The 27,639-nt window shown below is 42.0% G+C and overlaps 1 protein-coding gene across 1 annotated transcript in view; it reads left to right on the top strand.

The window, feature by feature from the left end:
* The window catches only part of FNBP1 (formin binding protein 1), a 137,846-nt gene that overhangs the window by 23,471 nt on the left and 86,736 nt on the right, over positions 1-27,639 (top strand). Inside the window, 1 exon segment of the mRNA XM_021070148.1 lies at positions 25,410-25,525. Within this exon segment, the coding sequence (XP_020925807.1) occupies positions 25,410-25,525 (116 nt within the window).

The following is a 27,639-nucleotide window of genomic DNA, read 5'->3' as shown; positions in this document are numbered from 1 at the left end:
AAACCCGTGTCCTCATGGATACTAGTCGGGTTCTTTACCCCTGCGCTACAATGGGAACTCCCTATGTCTATTTTAATTCCTCTCAGTCATAGAGGATGTTATAACTAAATCTGGCTGTGTGCTGACACCCACGATCTACAGGGACCAGTTGGGCTTTATATTCAGAGTTGTTCCTACAGTGGGAAGGAAGGGCTGAAAGCTGTCTGCCACTTGAGAGCATGGCAGCTTTTCAGAGTCCTGGAGTACTAACCTCCCTTGAATGTGTTAAGGCATTCAGAGCAGAGTACAAGAAACTTAAGAATTGAATTGGACTCTCTCTCTGCTGAGTCGGCATAGCATACTAATTCTCTATTCCCGTTGGTAGTTTTTGGTGGTGTTGCTAAATTTTCAGGAGCTTTTAGTTCTGTGCTGATGTGTTACTGAAACAAATGTTTTAAACTTATTACTGACAGATGAATTTATATACAAACAGAAAGACATCGGCATAAAAAACAAACTATGGTTACCAAAAGGGGAAAAGTGTGTGTGTGGGGGGTAATAAACTAGGAGTTTTGTTTTGTTTTGTTTTTTGGTCGTGCCTGTGGCATATGGAGGTTCCCAGGCCAGGGGTGGATCCTACACCACAGCAGCGACAGGGCTGCTGCAGTGCCAGTGCCAGGTCCTTAACCTGCTTCATCACAAGGGAACTCCAGGAGTTTGGGATTAATGTATGCACACGACTGTATATATAATAGATGACCAACAAGAACCGAAAATGTAGCTCAGGGAACTATACTCAATATTTTGTAATCTATGAGGGAAAAGAATCTGAAAAAGAATATATATAGATATATAGATATATATATGTAAATGAACCACTGTGCTGAAACTAACACAACATTGAAAATCAACTATACTTCAATTACAAAAAAAAGTTTTTGGGAGTTCCCATTGTGGCTCAGTAGATTAAGCACCTGACTAGTATCCAGGAGGATGCAGGTTCCATCCCCAGCCTTACTCGGTGGGTTAATGATCCGGCGTTGCTGTGGGCTGTGGTGTAGGTCTCAGATGCGGCTCGGATCCCACGTTGCTGTGGCTGTGGTATAGTCTGGCAGCTACAGCTCCAATTCAAAGCTTAGGCCTAGGAACTTCCATATGCCAAGGTTGAGGCCCTAAAAGACAAAAGGAAAAAAGAAAAGAAAAAACAGTTACTGGAGTTCTCTGGTGGTGCAGCATGTTAAGGATCTGGTGTTGTCACTGCAGTGGCTTGGGTGCTGCAGTGGTTTGGGTTCAGTCCCTGGCCTGGGAACCTCCGCATGCCGATAGCACAGCCAAAAAAAAACAAAAAACAAAAAAACAAAACAAAACAAAAACACCAGGTATTATTGTACAATTAGTCTCAAATAGGCAACACTTAGTAAACCAAAAAGGGGGAAACTGCCTAATATAAGTTAGAGGGCAGTTCAAAATTTCCCCAATCTGTGTTCATGTATATTACTCGTGAAAATAAGCACGTTATGTGGTTTGCCAGGCAGAGTCACTGCTTGTGCCACTTGTTATCATGCTAGGCTTTTGACAGCCAGTGGAAATTTCCCCCTTCGTATTCACATGGAGAAATAGGATTAAAAACGTAGATCTGTTGCCTGAAAGGCAAATCAGAACAGTTTTATTTTATTTTATTTTAATTTTTTGTCTTTTTGCCATTTCTTGGGCCGCTTCTGCGGCTTATGGAGGTTCCCAGGCTAGGGGTTGAATCGGAGCTGTAGCTGCCAGCCGACACCAGAGCCACAGCAGCACGGGATCCGAGCCACATCTGTGACCTACTCTACAGCTCATGGCAATGCCGAATCCTTAATCCACTGAGCAAGGCCAGGGATCGAACCCGCAACCTCATGGTTCCTAGTCAGATTCATTTCCGCTGAGCCATGACAGGAACTCCTCAGAACAGCTCTAGAAGGGACTTGTCATGGTTACTTTCAAGTTCTGGAGTGTTTTTTGTTGTATTTTTCTTCTAGTGGGGTCCTGCAAAAATAGTCCTGTGTTTATAGAGATAAAATCAGCAGTGTGTGTTTGACCACTTGAAAAACTTGAGGTTTCTTCCTGGCCATCCATCATGCAGAAAACCAAAAACAAACAACAAGACAGGCAAGGGTGGTATCGTTTATTTCTTTCCAGTTAATTATTGCCAAATTTGAATTTGTGTGGCAGGTTTTGGCTCCAGATGGAGCAGTCATGATGATCTCTTTCGGAGCTTTTACTCGTTGATTTTTGTAAATATCAGAGCAAATTACAAAATAGATGCTCCAAAATATTTTCTCAAGTTACTCCACGGTGTATATTTCATCCAGCATCAGTTTATGAAAAAACAGTGCAGGAGTTCCCGTCGTGGCTCAGCAGTTAACGAATCTGACTAGCATCCATGAGGAGGCAGATTCGATCCCTGGCCTCGCTCAGCAGGTTAAAGATCTGGCGATGCTGTGAGCTGTGCTATAGGTCGCAGACGCGGCTCGGATCCTGCGTGGCTGTGGCTGTGGCTGTGGTGTACGCTGGCAGCTGTAGCTCCGATTGGACCCCTAGCCTGGGAACCTCCCTGTGCTGTGGGTGCGGCCCTAAAAAAAAAAGAAAAAAAGAAAAACCAATGCATTCTGATTGTCAGTTTAATTCAAAAAATCAACCTAGCTGGTGTATGTTGGCTTTGGTCTGGGGGAAAAATACAACGATTTGATTGTCTTTTTTTGATGTATTATTTTACGACTTAAACTAAAGCTAGCAAAGGATGATTCTTACTTGCTTGATGTAAAAGTCCTCACTTAAGATTTTCAGGGGGCAGAATTTTCTGAGTTTGTAGAGATTCTTCTAGTAAAATTTAGCTACCTTATAGTCTTTCTTACCCCAGCCTTATTGAGATACAGTTGATACATAATACTGCATGTGCTTAAGGTGTACAACTTGCGGATTTGATACCCATATATTACAAAGCGACTATCCCCGTCACCTTAGCTACCACCTCCATCATGCCACATAATTACCAGCTCCTTTTTGTGGTGAGAACATTTTTATTTATTTTTTTTTCTTTTTATTTTTTTGTTTTTCGTTTTTTGTTTTATTCCTTATTTTTATTGTGGTGAGAACATTTAAGATGGACTCTCTTAGTGACTTTTAAGGATATAAAAGATGATTATAGTATTATTAACTATTATCACCATCCTGTACATTCGGTCCTCAGAACTTTTTCATCTTCTAACTGGAAGTTTGTACCTCTTGACCAACAACTCCCCATTCCCCCCAGTAGCCCCCCACCCCACCCCACCCCTTGGTCCCTAGTAACCACCATTCTATTCTTTTGTTTCTCTGAGTTTGGCTTTTTTATTTTTATTTTATTTATTTAATTAATTTATTTATTTTTTGCTTTATTTTAGGGCTGCCCCCACAGCATATGGAGGTTCCCAGGCTAGGGGTCCAATCGGAGTTACAGCTGCCAGCCTGCACCACAGTCACAGCAACCGGGGATCCGAGCTGCACCTGCGACTCACACCACAGACCACAGCTCACAGCAACGCCGATTGTTAACCCACTGGGCGAGTCCAGGGATCGAATCCACAACCGAATGGTTCCTAGTCGGATTCGTTAACCACTGCGCCACGACGGGAACTCCCAGTTTAGTGGCTTTAAGTGTGGTTTTATTATTTTCAGTTACAGACGAGGAAACTGTAACACAGATTATGTGACATCACTGCTAGTGCAGTGAAGCGCTGAGACTAGAGTCTAACTGTAGTGCCTCCTGTTGCAGAATCCACAAACCTCCCCCTGCCCTGCAATGAAACACCGAGTCTGGCCAGCAGTGTTGTATGTTTTTAATTTACTCTCATTTTGGTTTATTTTTAAAGCATGGCTATTCGTGTATTGGTTATATCAGCATTTGCCCAAAGAAATCTGTAACACAGAAATAGGAGCTCAAAACAGTGAAGTAAGTAAGATGCAGCTAGAAATAACTTACAACCACTCAAAAATAGACCCAAACATGGTGGCTTTCCTTCAAAATATCTATTCATGTTTATTTTTAAAACTGGAGTAGCTTTTAGTTATTAAGAAAACTGACTACCCGTGTATAATTAATGAAAAGAAAACACTTGTGTCAGGATTATAGATATCTAAACATTTAGCTGTCTCACATTCCTTGGCAACAGCTTAGGGAAGGCAACTATGTACTAGATTTTTTTTAAACTGTTTTTTTTTGTTTGTTTTTTTTTTTTTTCAGTCGATCTCAGGGCCTTAAGAGTTCCTAATGGTATGATTGGAAGTTTAAAAAAAAAAAACGTTATATTTGTAAAGCCTCATATTATTGCATTTTCATAACTAATATTTGTCATAGATCCATGAGAACAGGGTACTTTTCTCTTCACAGTGGCATCCCCAGCACTTGGCAGAGAGGTTGACACACATTATCCTGAAAACCAGGATAATAAACTATGTATGTGATCTAAACGGACTCTGATCATGAGCACGAAGGAATTAAATAACTGGATGAAGTTTCCATTGACTCATTCATTCATTCCACAAATATTTATCGAGGGCACCGAGGTGATGTGTGCCATGTTACTGTTGCTTGATGGTGCGGGATGTGGTGAGTCAGGCTCAGATGAGCGGCGGGGTGAACTAGCTCATTCCCTCGGGTTGGGATTGCAGGTGAGACTGCCCAGCACACCCTGGGTACATGCATTAGTGTGAAGGTAGCAGCTCTTGGCAGTAGATTTAGAAACTTAGAGGAAAAGACCTTTGAAAGTGAAGCCTGGATTTCTGTTGAATGCGACAGGACACATCATCAGTAGCAATGTTTTTCCCTTTAGTAAAAATAGCAAATTTGAATAAAATGCCCACATTGATGCTCTTTTATCGTGAAGGACGACCTAGAAGGAAATGGTACCACAGTAAAGTGAAGGTAGAAGTTACTTGCAGAATAGATATTTCCTTATGTTATTTCCTTGGGTGCCTTTAAAATGGGAATGCGTTAATTACATTAGCATGGTCCTATATCGATAATTAGGAAAAATGTTCATTGAAGAATATTTGGAACACATGGAGAAGTGTAAAGTAGTGGGGGAACCCTTCTAGTTCTAACCCCCTGCAGGAACCATAGATTTATATTTTTCTGTGTCAAAAATACATATCAGATTTTAAACCCAACAAACTAGAAAAGACAGACCAAATATGACACTTTAAGATATGACGTGTTTATGCGCAACAGTTAAGATAAATTCAAATTTTCTGGTAAGTAAAGATTAAGAAGAGAACAGTTATGCGAGGAAATTCCAAACACTGATGAACATGTCTTAAAGAAGTTAATTTCTTGAGAAATCAAATGCATAATAAAGTAACTTACCTATCAAATAAGCAAAGTGGGTTTTTTTGTTTTGGTTTCTTTTTCTTTTTTTCCTTTTTCGTCTTTTTGTACTTTTTAGGGCTGCACGTGCGGCATATGGAGGTTCCCAGGCTAGGGGTCGAACGGGGGCTGTAGCTGCCGGGCTACACCACAGCCACAGCAACATGGGATCAGAGCTTTGTCTGCAACCTACACCACAGCTCATGGCAACGCTGGATCCTTAACCCACTGAGTGAGGCCAGGGATCGAACCCACAACCTCATGGTTCCGAGTTGAATTCCTTTCCACTGTGCCATGACGGGAACTCCTGTTTTGGTTTCTATTCATTTGTTTTTTGTTTTACAAATGGTGGCTATTCGGTTCTGGTCAGAGTTCAATAAGATAGGGACCTTTACTCTCTGATGACAGGGGGTAACTGGTCATCCTTTTCTGGAAAAGACCTGGGCAACAATTAAGGCTGTTTTTCAGTCAGGTTGCTACAGCACAGCTGGCCTGTTTTTTTAATTTTTTATTTCTTTAATTTTTTATTTTTTTTACGACCACACCCAGGGCATACGGAAGTTCCCAGGTCAGGGACTGAATCTGAGCCCCAGCTGTGACCTATGCCACAGTGGCAGCAGTGCCGGATCCTTTAACCCACTGTGAGGGGACAGGATCAAACCTGCTCCTTTGCAATGCCTTGAGACGCTGCAGTTGGATTCTCAACCCACTGCACCACTGCAGGAACTCCTGGCCTTTGTTCTGACTGGAGGGCGATTCTGTTGATAATTGGTTGTTAAATATTTTAAATGTCATTTCTGCTAATAGGTATCAATGAGTTTTTTAATGTTCCTCGCTGGAGACCTAGTAGTTCTTCTCCTGGGAATGTAAACAAATTAATTTTGAATTAATCTTTCTGAGATTTCTTTGTAGCTTTGTACAGGAAAGATCTACACGTATATAAGCTCCACGAGAATAGAAACTTTATGCTTTCTCTTTGCTGCCCTGCCCTTCCTTCCTAGAATAGTGTTAGACACATAGTAGGTATTCAACACACTATTACTAGATGAATGTGATTTTGGCATAGAGAAGAAACAGCATATGTTGCTTACTTACTATAATAGTTTGTGTTCTCTTAACCTGCATAAACATTTTTGTTTGTTTGTTTGCTTTTTAGGGCCGCACCCGCAGCATATGGAGGTTCCCAGGCTAGGGGGTCTAATCAGAGCTACAGCTGCTGGCCTACACCACAGCCACAGTAACGTGGGATCCAAGCCACTACACCTCACGGCAACGCCGTTTCCTCAACCCACTGAGCAGGGCCAGGGATCAAACCCGCATCCTCATGGATACTAGTCGGGTTCGTTAACCGCTGAGCTACAAAAGGAACTCCTCCATAAACATTTTATTTGCAAGAAATTATTCTATTCTTGTGATAGTATATGAAAAATATTTTTAGCTTTTAGACAGTAATAGTCTTGTATTTCTTAGAAGTTTTTTCCTTCTAAGTGCGAAGTCTTTCTTGCAATCAATAATCAATCCATACTTGGGAACTGAATGTTGCCTATCATCTGAAGGATGCTTTATATTTTTTAATGGGAACAAAATAAGAAGCGTATCAATCAAGGAACAAGTAATAGTTCAATACTTTATGTAATAGATTTTTCTATTGACTTCAGCTTTTTTTCTTTCCTAAGTGTATATTCGTTCTTGATCTCCACTTGGCAGAGGTTCGAGTGATCTTACGTTTCTCTTATTCTGAAAACTTTCTCGTCAATCCAACTGTCACAATTAAATATTTGAGTTCCCTGGTGGTGCAGTGGGTGAAGGATCCTGCTTTGGCGAGGGTTCGAATTTCCACATGGTGCCGACATGGCCCCCAAAAAAAGTAAAAAGAAAAAATTAATTATGGTACATTAAAAAAGAATAGATGGAACAGTGGATGATGGAATGATGTGTACAAAAACAGCAGTAAGATGAACAACCATGGGCATTCTACTCGGGGGAGGAAATAGACTATTAATCCCTTCCAGAAGCTCCCTGTGAGGCCTGATCAGTCTTCCCCCTCATACTCTCCCACCCTCACTGAGTATTATCCAAAATTTTGTATTGAAAATATTCCTTTGTGTTTCTTTGTAGTTTTTCATCACTTATGAATGCAGCAGTAAACAATACATTGTTTCATTTCGCCTGGTTGGGGACTTTACATAAATGGAATCAGATGGACAGCTGGGCTGTTTCTAGTGCTTCACAGCTATGAATTATGCGGCTATAAACATTCCTGTGCATGGCCCACATGAGTTTATTGGTTGTTTGTTTATCGGCCAAGCCCACAGCCTGTGGAAGTTCCTGGGCGAGGGATCAAACCTGTGCCACAGCAGTGACCCTGGCCACTACAGTGACAGTGCCAGACCCTTAACCCATTGTGCCACAAGGGAACTCCACGAGTTTATTGTTTGGATCCTAAACCTTATACATCTCCAGCAGAGGAATCGCTGGGTGTAGGCTCACTTCTACTATGTAAAACTAATCTGTGTTCCAAGGTCCGCATCAGTGTATGAACATTCCCATTGCAACACATTCTTGTTTTCTGAGTTTAAATTTTTGCCAGGCTGGTGGGTGTGCTATGGTCTGTCATTGTAGTTTTAATAAGCATTTTCTTAATTGCTAGTAAGATTAAACATAATTTCACGCTTGCAATTATTATGATTTTTGCCCCCTTTCCTGTTGGGTTATTTCTTCTTTTTGAGAAAATTGATTTAGAGATCATCACACGAAAAAATTTTTTTCATAACTGTGTGATGACAGATGTTAACTAGACTTACTGTGACAATCATTTCACAATATATACGAATATCAAGTTATGTGGTACACCTGGAACTAATATAGTGTTAAATATCAGTTATTCCTCAATTAAAAAGGAAGGGAATTGATTCAAAGGTGTTCCTTCTATATTCTGGATACTAAATCTTTATTGATCATGTGTTATAAATGTCTCCTCCCAGTTTGCCCTGTATCAGTTCACTTTCCCTGTGGTATCTTTTTTTTTTTTTTTTTTAAATACAGTGATTTTATTTCCATCATCTTACAGTATCCAGTATTATATATATCTTATAAGACTCTTCATCTCTATAACACAAACATATTTAAAGAAAGCATGTTACAAGATAGCATATATATAAGCAACAGTTTGGCAGAATTTTATCAATTCTAGTAGTTAAAAAAACCAAATTTTAAAATTCAAAAATAGCAATTAGCTTATGTTACATGTTGCCACATAAAATATCATGCTTTAAATACTTTGTCATGAACAGTGTATACAAATAAAATATTACACAAAATATATTTAAGAAAATGTTTCCTCATGGTATCTTTTAATGAACTGAAGTTTTTAGTTCTTGTACGTCAAATTTATCACACTGTTTTTCTTTTTTTCTTTTTTTTTTTTTTTGTCTTTTGTCTTTTTGTTGTTGTTGTTGTTGCTATTTCTTGGGCCGCTCCCGCGGCATATGGAGGTTCCCAGGCTAGGGGTTGAATCGGAGCTGTAGCCACCGGCCTACGCCAGAGCCACAGCAACTCGGGATCCTACGCCAGAGCCACAGCAACTCGGGATCCTACACCACAGCTCACGGCAACCCCGGATCGTTAACCCACTGAGCAAGGGCAGGGACCGAACCCGCAACCTCATGGTTCCTAGTCGGATTCGTTAACCACTGCGCCACGACGGGAACTCCCACACTGTTTTTCTTTATGGTACATGCTTTTTTGTATCTTGTTTAAAAATCCTTGGGAGTTCCCACTGTGGCACAGTGGGTTAAAGACCCAGCATTGTCTCTGGTGGTGTGGGTTTGATCCTCGGCCCAGGAATTTCCATATACTTAGGGAGCAGTTGAAGAAGAAAAAAAGAAAGAAATCCTTTCCTACCTCAGTATCAGAAAAGTATTCTCCTATATTGTCTCCTGGAAATGTTATATCCTTGCATTTTTATTTAGGTCCTTCATCTACTTGAAATTAGTTTTTGTGTATTATAAGAAATAGAGGGAGTTCCCGTCATGGCTCAGTGGTTAACAAATCCGACTAGGAACCATGAGGTTGCGGGTTCGATCTCTGGCCTTGCTCAGTGGGTTAAGGATCTGGCGGTGCCACAAGTTGTGATGTAGGTTGCAGAGATGGCTCGGATCCCAAGTTGCTGTGGCTCTGGTGAAGGCCAGCAGCTACAGCTCCGATTCGACCCCTAGCCTGGGAACCTCCATATGCCGCGGGTGCGGCCCTAGAAAATACAAAAAAAAAAAGAAAGAAAGAAATAGAGGTTTGATTTCATTTTTCCCCCAATAGCTATCCCAGCGCGTTTTATTGAACAGCTTGTTTTTTTCCCCATTGGCCTTTGGTGATGATGGTTGATGGTGGTGGTGATGATGAAGCTGGTGGTGGTGGTGGTGGTGGTGGTGGAGCTATATGATGGTGACCATGGTGATGGTGTAGCATTCGCACTTACTGAAGGCTTATTTCTATGTGCCAAGCCAAGTTCTAAGTACGAGATAACGTAATTAATCCTTATAGTAACGCTTCAAGTAGATTCCGCTGTTATCCACACTATTTTAGACAAAAGCCAGAAACAGGGAGAGGTTGAGGGACTTGCTCCATGTGACACAGCTGGTATGTCAAAGAGCCAGAGTTCCCACCAATTCATTCTAGCTCCAGACCCTGTTCCCGGCCTTTCAGTTCTTTGCATTCACCTATTTTTCTGTCCCTGGACAATACTGCACAGCCTCTTAATTAACTTTGTAAAGGTTGGTATCCTGTGTGGCTGGTATTCCCATCTTGTTCTTCAAGAGTTGTTTTTTGTGGAGTTCCCGTCATGGCTCAGTGGTTAACGAATCTGACTAGGAACCATGAGGTTGCAGGTTTGATCCCTGACTTTGCTCAGTGGGTTAAGGATCTGGTGTTGCCACGAGTTGTGACGTAGGTTGCAGACATGGCTTGAATTGGGTGTTGCTGTGGCTGTGGCATAGGCCTGCAGCTGTAGCTCCAATTGGACCCCTAGCCTGGGAACCTCCATATGCCATGAGTGCAGCCCTAAAAAAAAGCAAAAAAAGAGAATTTAGAAAGAAACTCTGGAAAATATATCATATAGCAATCTAGTTCTTCCACAAAACATGAGAATAATCACACTAAGTGTGATAAATCAATGTTGTGAATAGGCTTGGGTAAAGTTTGTCACCAGATGAGTTAAGAAAAAATTTGGCTTTCAGGAATTTTTTGATTTTGGGTTTGCACACAAGGCACCTGCATTAAGACAGTCCCATTGGCTCCTCTTGGACACTACCTCAATAAATATCTTAAAATCCAGTCTTTGTACCTGATTATCCCTTCCTGTAAAAGCTATTCTCTCCTTTTAATTCCTCTTTTGAGAATGTCAGAGCCAAGACTTCAGCTGTTTTTGGAATATAGAACTAAAATAAATTATATTTCACGGGATGAACTGGTCAAGCAATAAAACCTTCGATTTATCGTGTGTATATATATTCTATTGTTTGATTTTTTTTTTTTTTTTTTTTTTTAGAGAACTTGTATCAGGTAAGGAGAGACTATTTCCCCATTTTACAGATGAGGAAAATGAGGCTTAAGAGAAAAGGAATTTTGCCCAAAGTAACATGACTTATGACTATTAGGGTTAGAATTTGAACCCAGGTGTCCAGGCTCCCAAGTCCAAAGCTCTTAGGTAACAGTCTCTTGCTTAGGAATGTTTGGGAAGATAGCATTTCAAACTTTTGCTGGGTCTGGGTTATTGGCCTAATTGAAGAAAATATTGATCAATAAGGCTTTTGCTATGTCTCAAAACTTAGGTTGCTCCTCTTTAATGGGCTTCCTCCTATAGTAAAACAAAACCAAAAACAACACCCCCCCCCAAGAAAAAAATGTTCCACCTGTTTTCAGAATCATAGCTCTTATCCCTAAATCTCATAAAGCAATTTTAAAACAGGCTGTAAGCCACAAAGAAGTCTCAGAGAGATAGAGAGATTGTGTTAGTTGGCAAACATCCGTCACGGGTTTTGAAATCACTGGTCTTAGGAAATCCTGGCCACGGCTTCCCAGGCGTTGACTGATGAGCCTGCCTGTCTCCCCATCACTTCTTTCTCTTTCTCCTCATACTCTGGATACACTGGATCTTTCGTTTCCTTCCATTTGTGTTCCTCCCTTCCTGGGGCCTTTTCACATTCCCTTCCCTCTGCATGGCCTGTCTTCCCCTCTCTCCCCTCTTCTCCCCGGTTTGCCCGGCTGACTTCTGTTTACCCTTCTTGTTTCAGTTGAAACATCACTTCCTCTGAAAGGCTTTCTCTAATCCCACATCTGGATTGAGAATCCCTTGCTTACATGCTTCCACTGCTCTTTCATTTTATTTTATTTTATTTTAAATTTTGGGTCTTTTTGCCTTTTCTAGTGCCGCACCTGCGGCATATGGAGGTTCCCAGGCTAGGGGTCTAGTCCGAGCTGTAGCTGCCAGCCTACGCCCAGAGCCACAGCAATGCCAGATCTGAGCTGCATCTGCAACCTACACCACAGCTCATGGCAATGCCAGATCCTCAACCCACTGAGCAAGGCCAGGGATCAAACCCACAATCTCATGTTCCTAATCAGATTCGTTAACCACTGTGCCACAATGGGAACTCCACTGCTCTTTTATTTTAACCCCCATTACGACTCCACTGTTTTCCACTATAATTCCAGTGCCTGTGGTCCGTGCTCAGTAAGAAATGGTTGAAAGCTTGCAATATGAGGAAAGAAACAGGGGTGAGTTAGATGGAAAGTAACAAAAGACCCAAAGGGAAGAGGCTTAGGACACATAATATCTCACATTGCAAGGAGTCCAGAGGCAGGGATGTTCCCGGATTGGTGTTGACCTGCAGTAATTTCATCAAAGAGCCAGATGCTTTCCATCTCTTGTTTCTGCCACCCCAGTGATGCTTCCTCCTCGTGGTTACAGGTGGGTGTCAGCAGTTCTAAGCATCGCAGGCAGCTCTGACCATGTCATGAAGAGGAGGCATTCATTAGGGAGGAGATTCTGAGGGCCACCTGTGGGTATCCTATTTGCCTCACTAGCCAGGGTGATGTCACAAGTTCATGTCTAGCTGCAAGGGAGCTGGGAAAAGTGACCTTATAACAGGAGAGTTGCTCGAGCCCCACGGTGAGTGGCAGGTGACTACTCATACTGGACTGCCAGCCAAGAAGGTCTATCCCAAAGGATATGCTACAGAACCAGGGGCTGGAAGAACAGGCCAGTCTCCCAAAGGACTGGAGTCAGCCAGTGCAAAGCTTGCCAGTACTTTTCAATGCCCGGAGTCACGTTGTCTGGCAACTCTGCTTTATTCTTCATTTTTGCAGACTCGCTTCTTGCCCTAAGTTGGCATGCACGGGGACAGTTTTCACCTCTTACCTCCAGCACCTGTTTCCAGAGAGTTTCTCTCTTTTTTAACATGTTTATTTTATTTTTATTTTATCGAAGTATAGTTGATTTGCAATCCAGAGAGTTTCCAACTGGTCCAGTGTAGCCTGTTACATGGGTCCTTTGGGTCAGATGCTGGATGGTGCACTGGGGTTCAGGTGTGGTATCCCTCGTCTTAAAAAGGGACAACCTCTGGGAGTTCCTGTTATGGCTCAGTGGTTAACGAATGCGACTAGTAACCATGAGGTTGAGAGTTCGATCCCTGGCCTCGCTCAGTGGGTTAAGGATCCGGTGTTGCCATGAGCTGTGGTGTAGGTTGCAGATGTGGCTCGGATCCCGTGTTGCTGTGGCTCTGGCGTAGGCTGACAGCTACAGCTCTGATTCAGTCCCTAGCCTGGGAACCTCCATATGCTATTGGTGTGCCCCTTGAAAAAGACAAAAAAAAAAAAAAAAAAAAAAAAGGAACAACCTTAGTTTGCTTGACCTTCTTAAAATTAGAACGGAGTTCATTGCTGTGAATTCAGATAACCTTTTCATTGGTGTTGACCAAGTTGCGGGTACTAGGGCTTAGACAACTTTTTCCCTATAATATTTCTATAATATTTTGCACCCCACCCCCAAACACACACACTTGGAAATATTTATAGAAGAAATAAGTCAAACTTTAAAAATCTCTGGCTTTTTCCTTTCATTAAAAATTTAGCTTATAAATACTTTACTCTTTGTGAGTCTTTGGAATGCTTTCAAAATTCTTCCTGTTTTTTTTTTGGTGTGTGTGTGTGTGCTTTTTAGAGCCGCACCTGTGGCATATGGAAGTTCCCAGGCTAGGGGTCTAATTGGAGCTACAGCTGCTGGCCTACACCACAGCCACAGCAACGCCGGATCCTTAACCCACTGAGTGAGGCCAGGGATCGAACTCACAACTTCATGGTTCCTAGTCGAATTCGTTAACCACTGCGCCACGACGGGAACTCCCCGATTCATATTTAAACAAAATTCACTATCCGAGCTGATACTCAGAAGCCAGGAAATGCGTGGGGAGATTCCATTCGGGGTCGAGGCCAGTCAGTAATGATTCTAAGTGTTTGCGCTAAAGATGTTCATCTTGTCATAGTTCATCATATAGTTATAGACGTGCCTAAGCTGCTCTTGTGAACATTTTTTCCAGGAAAGACCAAGATTTTGTTCTCTGACTAGTTTAGAAACTAGCCCACCACAGTTACAATCTAGACCTAGCTTTCTGAACCGAGTCTTTATAGCGTCTTCATTTTTTTTTTTAGGGCCGCACTGGTGGCATGTGGAGGTTCCCAGGCTAGGGGTGGAATCGGAGCTGTAGCTGCCGGCCTACACCGCAGCCACAGTAACACAGGATCTGAGCCCCGTCTGTGACCTGCACCACAGCTCACGGCAACACCGGAACCTTAACCCACTGAGCGAGGCCAGGGGTCCAACCTGCGTCCTCATGCGTGCTAGTCAGATTCATTAACCACCAAGCCACGACAGGAACTCCATAGCTTCTTCATTCTTTTTATTTTTATTTTATTTTTTTCATTTTTGGCCACCCCTTGGCATATGGAGCTTCTGGGCCAGGGTTCAGATCCCAGCCACGGTTGCGAAATAAGCCCCATCTACAGCAACACCAGATCCTTAACCCCCTGTGCCGGGCCAAGGATCAAACCCCAGTGCTCCCAAGATGCGGCTGATCCCATTGTGCCACAGCGGGAGCTCCCTTGTTATTTTTAATTTTTAAAATGTATTTAGTTGTAGTTGATTTACAATATTGCGTTAGAATATGTATATATACTTCTTTTCAAATTCTTTTCTTTTATAGGTTATTTCCAGATATTGAGTATAGTTCCCTGTGCTATACAGTAGGTCCTCGTTTATGTCTTTGCATATAGTAGTGTGTATCCATTAATCCCCAACTCCTAATTTATCCCTCCCTGCGCCACGCTCCCCCCCCCCCCATCATCCTTAATTCTTTTCCTCCTCTACTTAAGATGTTTGACCATGCCTGTCTGGAGGGTTACTGTTAAAATGGTCATTGACAAAGTTAGTGGGTTTGGGGGTTTTTTAATGAAAAAAGTAAGTGCTCTTTGAAATGTTTTCTCCTTGGAATTCTTACTCTTTGCTATCTCTTTCATCTTTCGTTCAACCTGTTTGGGGCAGTTACAGATGTTTGTTTTTGTTTGTTGCTTTTGTTGCTATATCCTAAGGAACAGAGGGGGAATGGAAAGCGACTAAGGTGTTCTAAGAACATTGACATACGCCAGAAGGTCACTGCTTCCTGTATTGTATTCTTTTTTTTTTTCTTTTTAGGGCCACACCTATGGAGGTTCCCAGGCTAGGGGTTGAATGGTAGCTGTTACACAACAGCTCACAGCAATGCCGGTCCTTAACCCACTGAGCGAGGCCAGGGATCAAACATGCATCCTCATGGATGCTAGTCAGATTCCCTAACCACTGAACCATGACGGGAACTCGTTGTATTGGTATTCTTAAGAGAATAAGTTCTGCAGCAATTTCCCTTTGCCTCTTATCTGCTCTGCCTCCAGTAGAGAAAAAAAAATCTGGTGCTTTTTCCATGGTTACATTTGTTACCTTCTCTTTTCACTTGGGGTTGCAGTGTAAAATTGTATCATATTTGGCCCAGGGCATCCTGCACTCATTAGTCTTCTGCTTTTGGAGCCTTACATTTGTTGCACATTCAACTTCAGCCTCCTTGTTGCCCTTTTTACACAATATAATTATTGTTATAAAAATTCCAAAATGCAGTTTCTCATATTCTGTGCTCCTTTCCACATTCTTTTTGTCTTTTCAGAGCTGCACCTGCGGCATGTGGAGGTTCCCAGGCTAGGGGTCTAATCGGAGCTACAGCTGCCGGCCTACACCACAGTTTGCAGCAACGCCAGATCCCTAACCCAGTGAGTGAGGCCAGGGATCAAACCTGCCACTTCATGGTTCCTAGTCGGATTTGTTTCTGCTGTGCCGTGACGGGAACTCCTCCACATTCTTTATATCACTAACTTCATCCATGTGCTGTTGCCTCTTAAACTTCAGCTAAAGTTTGTGGGTTTTTTTTTTTGTTTTTTTTTTTGACTCATACATGTATTTTCATCTGTTTACATTTTTACTTCTCGTGTTTCCAATGCTGTTGCTGGAAAGAACCGTGAACATGGACTAATTCTTTAGTATTTTCACCTTCTCAACAGAAAGAGAGAGTTCAGTTGTGATTTGTTACAGCAAATATACCTAAATGCGTACCTTTTGGTTTCTGCTTTTGTTTTTGTTTTCTTTTTATGGCAGTACCTGCAGCATGTAGAAGTTTCCAGGCCAGGGGTCAAATCCACAGTCACAGCAATGCCAGATGCAAGCTGCCTCTGTGACCTATGCCACAGCTCATGGCAACGCAGGATTCTTAACCTGCTGAGCCATAATGGGAACTCCCTGTACCTGTTTTTTATGGCACATTGTAGACTTGCTTTTTAGAGAGAGTCTGAGTTCAGTAAAACCTTTCCTTTTGTGTGAATACCCTAGCTAATTAAAATCCATTGTATACTTGGCTGTCCAACCATGACCCTGTGATATCAGAGCCTCTATTTTTTCAATTATGTCACAGGCTTTTCTTGAGGATGCCTTTTCAACCCAAGGAGAACACTGCCCTTAACTGCAGAGCCCATTCCGGAAACAGCAGGTGTAGATATGATTGCATGGCATCGTCGTCTACTTGTATTGTCAGAACAACTGGCCATTGCAATAAACCCTCTAAAGCTGCCTTTCCCATTTTATCAATGCTTTCTCTGGGCAGACATTGAAGTCACTTGGGCAGTGGTTTTTCCTCACTTTCCAGTTTGACAACTTTGATGTGAAACATTTATTTGGGGATATCTCTGCTCCTAATATATGAGAAAAAGTCTTAATTTGTCTGTGAAAATGAATCTGAAGTCTGTGTTAAACATGCAAGCAATAGAACTGCAGGTGGTACTTTCGGATGACACATTTTTTTGTTTATAAAGTTTTAGGAAACTTTTTTTGTTCCTGGAGATGCAGCCACTGAAATACTCAGACTCAAATTGATTTTTTAAAAGACACTTTAAATGGAGGCGTTGTTTCCTTTGCTCTGTGTAAATCTATACCTTCTGACCCTTTTCCCTCAAAGAGAAGATGAAGCCAATGCCAGTAACGTCATCCCAAGGGATTCTGTTGAAATAGAGCCATTTAAGGTCCACTGCTTCTCAAAGTGCCCATGCCCTTAGGAAAGTGGATTTATCCAAAATCCCAGTATCCTAAAACAGTGGTTTGACAGCCCAGACCGAAGTGGCCCCAGTGATAGGGAGGGGACAGTTCCCTTCCCTGAATAACTTGCTGCCAAGGGAGGGGTTTACCTGGAGGACAGCTGGCCTTTCTCTGATGCCGAGCCGTTTACACAGAGGTAACTTTAGCAACTTAGTTTCTTACTAGATTGGCTTTTTCCAGGGATTTTGAATGTGTCACTTTAGTATACTTTTTTTTTTTCTTTTTATGGCCACACCTGCAGCATATGGGAGTCCCCAGCCTAGGGCTTGAATCCGAGCTGCAGCTGTAGGCCCCCCACAGCCACAGCAACAACACCGGATCTGAGCTCCAGCTTGCGGGAACGCCAGATGCTTGACCCACTGAGCAAGGCCAGGGATCAAATCCGCACGCTCGCCGAGACAACATCAGGTGTTTAGGCCACAAGGAGAACCCACTGAGCCACAAAGACAACTCCTGCTTTAGTATATTTTTTGATTACAGGAAGTATCATGTTAACAATTGACCTACTCTTTGCCCAATAGTCTGTGATGATCTATATGAGAAAAGAATCCACAGCTTTGGAGAAAAACTTCCTTGTGGCTGATCTGAGTCTCCTCATCTTTTTTTTTTTTCTTTTTTCCTGGTTTTATAATAGTTTTATTATTATTATTGCTCTTATTAATAGTTATTTCCTCAATACAAGGGTCTCCTCATCTTAAACAGCTTGTCTGAATGGAGTTCCAGGGTTAGCTCTTTTACATCATTTGGAAAAAAAGGTCATACTTCAGAGGTATTACTGAATAAACAAGAATAGTCATAATAGGAGTTCCCGTCATGGCTCAGTGGTTAACGAATCCGACTAGGAACCATGAGGTTGCGGGTTTGGTCCCTGCCCTTGCTCAGTGGGTTAAGGATCCAGTGTTGCTGTGAGCTGTGGTGGAGGTTGCAGACGCGGCTCGGATCCCTGAGTTGCTGTGGCTCTGGTGTAGGCTGGCAGCTACGGCTCCGATTGGACCCCTAGCCTGGGAACCTCCATATGCTGCGGGAGCGGCCCTAGAAAAGGCAAAAAGAAAAAAAAAATAGTCCTAATGTGCTGACCCAGAGAGACCAGGCTTGACATTGACGGATGGGTTTCTACTGCAGTTATATGGGAAAGCAAAATTTGTTTGTATTAAACTTCATGATTTTTAGAAACTCTGAGGATGTAATGACCCAAACAGATGCCAGAGATCATGCTTGTTTTGCTTCAGTCTTCAGTGTATAAAGGAGCTTAATCCCAGTCTAGGACATAAAACCAGATCTGAAAAACACATGTGAAATACAGCAATCAGACAGTGATTGATACGGTTGTCCTTTCCTCATTTATCTGTTCCGCTTACTCAGCCCCTCTTAGCGGGAAGCTCTTGGCAGGATCCTTTGGTGGTTTGGAATTCAAGGAGCAATGAGAATTCAAGAGGAGGCTTGGCGGTGGGCGGGGGGGAGGAAGGTGGTTCTGGAACAGTACCTGTCGGGCTGTAACCAGCTACTCGCACACATCCATTTGCAGTCCCGCTGGCATCTTTGGAGTTATTCGCTGAGTGTATATATAGCAGGCACTTATAAACGAACCCTTTTCCATTAGGTCATCCATTATCTGACTTTCTTCATCTTTGGGAGTAGGAAGCTTCCAAGTAGAAATTTTAGAGGATGTGTCAAATGGTAGTGGTTCCTAAAGGGTGGTCCCCGGTCCTCTGGAGAGGTCTAGAAACCCTCTCGTGGAGTCCATGAAGTCAGAACTGCTTTCATAATGATCCTAAGACACTGTCTTTTCCAATGCGTGGGCACGGGATGCAGAATCAGTGGTGGGGTGACCGCTGAGGCTCCAGATTGCAGTAGCAGTTATTTTGTTCCTCATCATTAGTTGTTTGTTTGTTTTGGGCAGTTTGCAGCGTGTGGAAGTTCCCTGGGCGGCCGCAAAAGTTCCAGGGAACCTGCGCCAAAGCAGTGACAATGCAGGATTCTTAACCTGCTGAGCCACAGTGGAACTCCACCATTTGTTGTTTTTAAAAAAAATCAGTTTTTTTTTTTAGGAGTTCTTGCTATGGTGCAGTGGTGAAGAATCCAACTGCAGGGCTTGGCTCGCTGTAAAGGCACTGGGTCGTTCCCTGGCCCAACGCAGTGGGTTCAAGGATCTGGCTTTGCTCCAGCTGTAGCATGGGTCACAGCTGGGGCTAAGGTTTGATTCTTGGCTCAGAAACTTCCATATGCTCTGGGTGCGGCCATTAAAAAAAGAAAAATCAGTTTTATTTTTAAATATCTGTGATGAAACAAACACATTATTAATTTTATTGTATCTCAAACTTTATGTACATATATATATTTATATATTTTATATATGTAAATATATATATATATTTTTTTACATCATACATCTCTTTCCTTTTTTTCCCCACCTATGGCATATGGAAGTTCCCAAGATAGGGTTCAGAGCAGTGCTGCAGCTGCCAGCCTACACCACAGCCACAGCAACTTGGGATCCGAGCTGCATCTGCAACCTACACCACAGCTCTTGGCAACACTGGATCCTTAACGCACTGAGCAAGGTCCATGATTGAACACGTATTCTCGTGGATACTATTCAGATTCGTTACCACAGAAGCACAATGGGAACTCAAATAACATTCCAGCTTAGAAGTGGAAATTAGAATTTTGGAAAATGTGTACTTGCCACTGTGAGCTTGAGCGTTTCCAGATATTTAAAGACTCATCAGATAAGCTAGGTGGTGATATAAACATGTGATTTTAAAATATCTTCTACTGAGGAGTTCCCATCATGGCTCAGCGGAAACGAATCTGACTAGCATCCATGAGGACGCAGGTGCGAACCCTGGCCTTGCTCAGTGGGTTAAGGATCCAGCATTGCTGTGAGCTGTGATGTAGGTCACAGATGTGGCTTGGATCCCTCGTTGCTGTGGCTGTGGTGTAGGCCGGCGGCTACGGCTCCGATTCGACCCCTAGCCTGGGAACCTCCATATGCTGTGGGTGTGGCCCTAAAAAGAGAATCAATCAATCAATCAATAAAATATTTATATTGAAATGTGCCAACACTTAGAAGATCTGCATATATTGGTGAAATATTTTCCAAATGACCGATGTGTAGAACAGTCGTGCATAGGTACAGGATCCATTCAAAGTGCAAGACACACAGTGCATTTTATTGTAAGCAGCATGAAAAATTCAGTGCTATGGTTTCAGATTTCACATTGCAGCTAGCCTTTAAGAAACCACTGTTTGTCGAGTTTGGGCATGGTTGTCAAATCAGAATATCGCAGTTACCTAAAAGGAGCTTGGTGTCTGTGTGAAGTTGTATTTTTTGATACACTTCCATCAAAGTAAGGACGCACAACAGACTGAATGCAGAAGAATATCAGAATCCAAATGTCTTCTGTTAAGCCAGGCATTAAAGAGATCTGCAGACATGTAAAACTGCCACTTTTCTCATTTTTTTTGTTTTGTTTTGTTTGGGAAAGTAAAGTTCCTAAAAATAAAAAAAACATAATGCGTGCTATTTACATTAATTAATGTTTAATGTATTTACTGTTGACTTTTTTTTGGCTATGCCCATGGCCTGTGGAAGCTCCCCAGCCAGGCCTCGAACCTAGGCTACAGCAGCGACGTGAGCGGCCTCAGTGACGGCATCTTTAACTGGCTGTCTCAAATGTCCCAAATGGAACTCCTATTGCTGACTTTTTAGATGAACAGATAAATGTTTTAAATCTTTCAGTACATATTGGTACTATATGTACCATATAGGGTACATATTGGTAACTATAAACCACAAAAACAAAAGCTCTTTTGGGTCCTTGATGAGGAGCAAAGGAGTCTCCAAAACTGTCATGTGACCATCAAATAGGAAGGAAGGCATTTCTCTTTCTCTCCCCCTCCCTCCCTCCCTTCTTCCCTCTCTTTTTTTTAATACCTCCAAATTGAGGTATAATTTACAGATAATGGAAGGGACTCAATTTTTGATAATGGTACTATCCGCAGAGTAGCCAAGGCTATTTTTTTTTTTTTTAAATGCTGCACCCATGGCATATGGAAGGAAGTTTCTGGTGAGCTGCACTGCTGAATCTCTTAACCCACTGCACCATGCCAGGGAATGAACCGGCACCTCCCCAGCAACCTGATTCTTAACCCACTGAACCACAGCAGGAACTCCAGCAAAGGGTATTTTAAAAAACACCATTTATAATGTTTGCTCACAAAAGAGTCTGTTTAAGATTTGGAGGTTTTTTTTTTTCCATTAAGTTTTCCACATTTTAGTGAAGAATGTAAGTTGATTAGTTTTTCATCTGTTTTGAATTTTCTAGCGGCTGTCAAAAAAAAGTCCATGTTACGGCGGTCCACGTGACAGCAGTCGTATTTTGGCTTCATCAAAGATGTTTTAATATAACATGAAAAAAACTATGCTATATTCACAACCAAGTACGAGTTTATTTGTTACTGAGTCAGGTTTTTTGTTATTAGGATCTTCTATCTTATTTGAACCCTGTTATTTTAGTAAGGGCTTTATTATAGCTTGCAGAATGTTCTTGCATACAGATAACTTGATTGAAAACATATTGTTTGGTTTGAGGCCAGTAATTTTTAAGGTGGACTCAACTGAAATGTAGATTAAAAAAAAAAAAGAGTTTTGATCTCAAGAGCTGTTGCTTGATATTGTATACATTAGGGCTAAAAGGAATTGCAAAGTAATATAATAAAAATATGAAGTTGCATTGTTCGCAGGATAAGAGAAATCTAAGAGCAGACGGTCTTAGCAAGGTTTCAAGGGAAATATCTATAATAGCTAAAAATAGTAAGGCTCTGAAGATAGGAAATTATACAGAAAGAGGGCTCTCAAATGGAGGGAAGAGTGTGAAAAGGATTTTTTTTTTTTGGTCTTTTTTCCATTTCTTGGGCCGCTCCCGCAGCATATGGAGGTTCCCAGGCTAGAGGTCGAATCAGAGCCGTAGCTGCCAACCTACACCAGAGCCACAGCAACGTGGGATCCGAGCCACCTCTGCGACCTACAGCACAGCTCATGGCAACGCCGGATCCTTAACCCACTGAGCAAGGCCAGGGACCGAACCTGCAACCTCATGGTTCCTAGTCAGATTCGTTAACCACTGCGCCACGACGGGAACTCCTGCAAAGGATTTTTAAATAAATAGGATCATTGTGAAACTATTAACAAAGAGTTACCGATTAGCAGAGAGCTCTAAAGAAGCCTGCTCTAAATAACTAGGAATGATTGTAATCATTACTTGAACTGTTTGTATATTTGTTCTTTCAAGTAGTTTAAAGAGATCTCCAGTCTTGTTTACACTATGATTTGCCCCACAACCCTTGTCCTTGTAGATAACATAAATAAATGACCTTCTTGAGCAGTAATTCGGAAATGAAATCTAGGAGTCTGTGAGGTATATGGTGAGGGACCGAGAATCAATGAAAATCTTAAATATTCATCCCTGATTTGTTATGAAGATAAAAAAAATGACTAGGTGTACAGATAACCATTTTAAGGGATTACTTTTAATTAGAAAACATTGTACTAAAATAGGAGTTCCCGTCGTGGCGCAGTGGTTAACGAATCCAACTAGGAACCATGAGGTTGCGGGTTCGATCCCTGCCCTTGCTCAGTGGGTTGGCGATCCAGCGTTGCCGTGAGCTGTGGTGTAGGTTGCAGACGTGGCTCGGATCCTGCGTTGCTGTGGCTCTGGCGTAGGCTGGTGGCCGCAGCTCCGATTAGACCCCTAGCCTGGGAACCTCCATATACTGCGGGAGCGGCCCAAGAAATAGCAAAAAGACAAAAAAAAAAAGAAAACATTGTACTAAAATAAAACCTGAACATCTTAAAATTTTTTTCATGAAAGTATAGTTGTGTTATAACATTGTGCCAGTTTCTGCACAATGACTCGGCTGTACATGTATATGTTCTTTTTATTTTTCTTCAATTTTAATTTTAATTTTTTTTTTCTTTTTTCGGCCACAACTACAGCATATGGAGGTTCCCAGGCCAGGGATCACACCTGAGCCGTGCTGTGATTGACACCGCAGCTTCGGCACTTCTGGATCCTTAACCCGCTGTGCTGCAGCAGGAACTCCTATGCATTCTTTTTGATATTCTTGTCTGTCATGGGGCATCCCAGGAGATCAGATATGTTCCCTGCGCTCTACAGGAGAAGCTTGTTTATTCTTTCTAAATGTAAAACCCCGAATTTCCTCAGTTGAGTTTCTCAAACTGTCCTGGAGGCCTGGGTCGGGGCGTAAGGTTGAGGAAGTTTTTTTCTTCAGAAGAGGGTCTCTCAGATTTCAGAAAAAGTGTCTTGGGCTCTGCCACCCTTCTGATAGAAGTCAAGTATACAGAACAGTTTCTCATGTTTTACAGATTGCACTGCTCTGAATGGAAAATAGAATCAAAGCATAAAGACAGGTTTTAAATGGAAGATACTGGATCTAAAAAATAAGCTGAAGGACAATGCCGAATGTATACTGTGAGATGGCACATGCCTGGGATGGGATTGCCTTGTGGCTTTGTGGTTTGTTTTTTTTTTTAAATTACTTTTTTAAATTGAAGTATAGTCAATTTACAGTATTGTGTTAGTTCCAGGTGTCCTGCACAGTGATCCAGTTATACATGCATACATATATCTATTCTTTTTCCAATTCTTTTCCCGTATAGGGTATTATAAAGTATTGAGTCTACTTCCCTGTGCTACACAGGAGTCCTTGCTGGTAATCTGCTTTATATTTGGTAAAGCGTCTATATTAATTCCAAACCCTAATTTATCCCTCCCCCATTGGTGACCGTAAGTTTGTTTTCTATGTCTGTGCGCCTATTTCTGTTTTGTAAATAAGTTCATGCAGACGTTCGCAGGCCAGGGATCAAATGAGAGCCACAGGAGTGACAACACCGAATCCTTAATCATTAGGCCACTAGGGAACTGCCTTCTTTTTTCATTTTTTTAGGATTCCACGTATATGGCTTTGTTTTTATATTTGATCTGGCACTTTTTCATTTTACATGATCCTAATGACAGTTTGGTGATATTAGGCAGGGCTTCTGTCTTCATGTTGCAGGCAATTGACTAAAACCTTGAGGTGTTTGGTGGCCTTTCTCTAGTCCCAGAGCTGGGCTAGAACCCTCATCCTCTATTCATTGCCATTACCCTTCAGGAGCCACCCGTCCACCTCTGCCAATTCTCTTCCCCGAAGTCGTGCTAAGCCTCTCTTCACCTTTGGCTTCTGGTCCTAGGCTCGTCCTTCAGATCCACCAGCTCACCAGCCTCCATCCGTGACCTCTGAGTAGGTCTGTGCTTCCAACTCGATTCTGGACATGTCACTCCCTCGCTCAACATGTCACGTCACCCAAACTGCTGCCCCTTCCCTCCGCCAGGGTGCTCACGGGACGCAGAGCCAGGGAGTTGCCCTCGAACCCTCCTCTCCTTCACATCCCTTCCAGCCTCCCATTTAATCAGTCACAAAGACTAGCTGATTCTACCTGATCGTGGTCGGTCACATCCTTCCTTCTGTTCCCACTTCCCCTCCTTTGGTCTGTTGAACACCCCTGACTTCCAGCTGCTGGTGATGTTAAACATAGCTATGGTTGTGCCACTCCCTTGCCAAGCCCTTCAGTGGCTCACTTGTGCCTGCCAGGGTCTAGGCACCCTGGCTCGGCATGATGAGGCCAGGACCCTCTAGATCCATCACCCACCACCAGGCCATTCCACCAGATTCCTGGACCGTCTTTGCCTTCCTGCTCTCATTCTTCCAGACCAGGAATCTCCAGGCACTGCACACATCAGGATTATATTTCTCTTCTTTTTGGTTCCCCAGCCCTAAGCACCATTCTTGGCACAAAGTGTAGGCTTGATGCCTGTTCAGAGGTTGGAATAAAAGTCATGAGTCATTTTATTTGTTTGAGGAAAGCAGGTATTTTGTAACCCTTCTCCCTCCTCGTTCCTCGCCTCTGATTTCAGGGAGCTTACTTGAATGCTAACTCAGATAACGGGTAAGGTGCTGACTGAGTTGTCGCGGGTGTGTGTTCTACCTCGCGGTCCGTGGTGTCTTGGAGAGGACACTTGGCTTTGCGTCAGGACATCAGCTGTATCCAAACACCACGTTTCTAACAGGAATAGGGAACGTGAACGGACGAGTCAGAGGTCAATAGCTCAGGCAGTTTTCAAACCAAATTTGGTAATGTTGAAATCATGAAAAATGTTAGAACTGCTTTCTAGGTACTGATATATTGTTGAGAGACTTGTTCGTTGGAGTTATGCTAATCACAGAGAAAGATTACAAGCTCTCCTCCACCTTTTTTTTTTTTAACAGGATCAATTTGACAACTTAGAAAAACACACACAGTGGGGAATTGATATTCTTGAGAAATACATCAAATTCGTAAAGGAAAGGACAGAGATTGAACTCAGCTATGCAAAGCAACTCAGGTAAGTTGATACTGAGAAAGACTGGCTGTTAACTGCAGAATGGATGTAAGGATAATTCAATATTCTCATTTTGTAGTATAAATGCATAATCCTTGAACTATTTCTTCTTTCACATCAGCTTATTCTTCAATAAAAACAATTGTTTTTAAATATAAAAAATTAATTTTCCTAGGACAGTAAGCCTACAAATCAAGTTATGCTTTTAGAATCTGGTTTCTTGAAAGGATCCCTGCTGCATTTTGGAGCAGCTTTTTTGTTTTTTTCAGAAAACATCTTAAAAATTAACTTTTATTGGAGTGTAGTTGATTTACAATGTTGTGTTCGTTGCAGGTATAGAGCAACGTGAATCAGTTATATATATATCTCCCTTCTTTTTCAGATTCTTTCCCTATATAGGCTATCACAGAGTACTGAATAGATTTCCCTGTGTGTTACTTATCAATTTGAAATATAACGTAGGAGTGCTCTTGTGGCGCAATTGGTTAAGGATCTGGCATTGCCGCTGCAGCATCTTGGGTCGCTGCTGTGGCACAGGTTCGATCCCTGGCCAGGGAGTTTTTTAATGCCATGGGTGTAGCCAAAAAAAAAAAAAAAAAAAAAAGAAAAAAGAAATATTACATACATACAGAAAAGTTCACCGATCTCGTGTACAGTGCCACAAATTTTCAGAGGGAATACGACCATAGGACCAGCACCCAGGTCTAGAAACAGCAAGTTACCAGCCTCAGGGCCTTTTCCAGGGTTTGACCACTCTTCCGATCTCTGACAGCCTGGATTAGTCGTGCCTGTTTTTAAACCTTAACGAATGTGAGCATTTATTATGCACTGTTTGTATTTGGCTTCCTTTGTTCCTCATTATGTCTGTGGGATTCACTATTGTTGCATTTGCTGGTACTTTTCATTGGTGTTTAATATTTTGGTGTATGAATGTATCACTGTTTTTTTAAATGATTTTTATTTTTTCCATTATAGTTGGTTTACAGTGCTCCGTCAATTGTCTATGGTACGGCAAAGTGACCCAGTCACACACACACATATATTCTTTTCCTCGCATCATCCTCCATCGTGCTCCATCACAAGTGACTGGGTATGGTTCCCAGTGCTATACAGCAGGATCTCATTGCTCCTCCACTCCAATCACAGTTTTGACCAATCTGCTGTCACTAGATTATTTCTTGTTTCCAATTTGGGGCTATAAAGTATAGACCCAGGTGTGGAATTCCTGGGTCAAAGGTGTTGTGTATATTTAGCTTTAGTAGATGGAGTTAGTTTTCCAGGAGCTTTTCGGATTCATGCTCCCTCCAGCAACATTGGAGAGGTCTGGTGGAGGCCCTTCGGACACCTTCAGTGATGAAACTATCCAAGAAATTTGTGTTTTTACCCAAAACGTTTAAACGTTGCTGGTAGAACTAAACTTGAAGTGGCAAAATCATGAATGATTTCTTGATGGGTTGAACTGGTTTGTGCAGATTGTTTTAAGACTTGTGAAATGTCTAGATGACTTTTGGTTTAGAAAACGTTTTGTTTTAATCCAAAGACCATCTGGATAAGGTGAATGCCATCTGTCTTTTAAAGAATCTGGGTTCTTTTTTTTTTTTTTTTTTTTTCTGGGTTCTTATATATAGGGTGGTTGTTTATAAATAAGAACCTAAGTGGTACTTATAGTACTCTTTTATGGATGATAAGTTTTGTTTCCAGTGAGTAAAAAACAAATGTAGCATGTGCTGCTCAGGGAAATAGTTTTTGTAAATAAATTTTATTGATGTATATAAATTTCAATAAACTGTAAATTTTATGTATTATTAATAAATTATTTAATAGTAAAAATAAAGTATTAAATATATTGAATTAAAATTTTAATTGATAGGGAGTTCCCATCATGGCTCAGCAGAAACAAATCTGACTGGTGTCCATGAGGACATAGGTTTGATCCCTGCCCTCGCTTGGTGGGTTAAGGATCTGGCATTGCCATACACCGCTGTGTAGGTTGTAGGCGTGTCTCAGATCTGGCTGTGACATAGGCCAGCGGCTAATGCTCCCATTCGACCCCTAGCCTGGGACCCTCCGTATGCCATGGATGTGGCCCTAAAAAGACACATACACAAAACTTCTAC

Source organism: Sus scrofa, chromosome 1, assembly GCF_000003025.6.
Source record: "Sus scrofa isolate TJ Tabasco breed Duroc chromosome 1, Sscrofa11.1, whole genome shotgun sequence".
In the NCBI taxonomy this organism is placed as follows: domain Eukaryota; kingdom Metazoa; phylum Chordata; class Mammalia; order Artiodactyla; family Suidae; genus Sus; species Sus scrofa.
The sequence above is the reverse complement of the archived record's forward strand: the minus strand, read 5'-3'. Positions and strand labels throughout refer to the sequence as shown.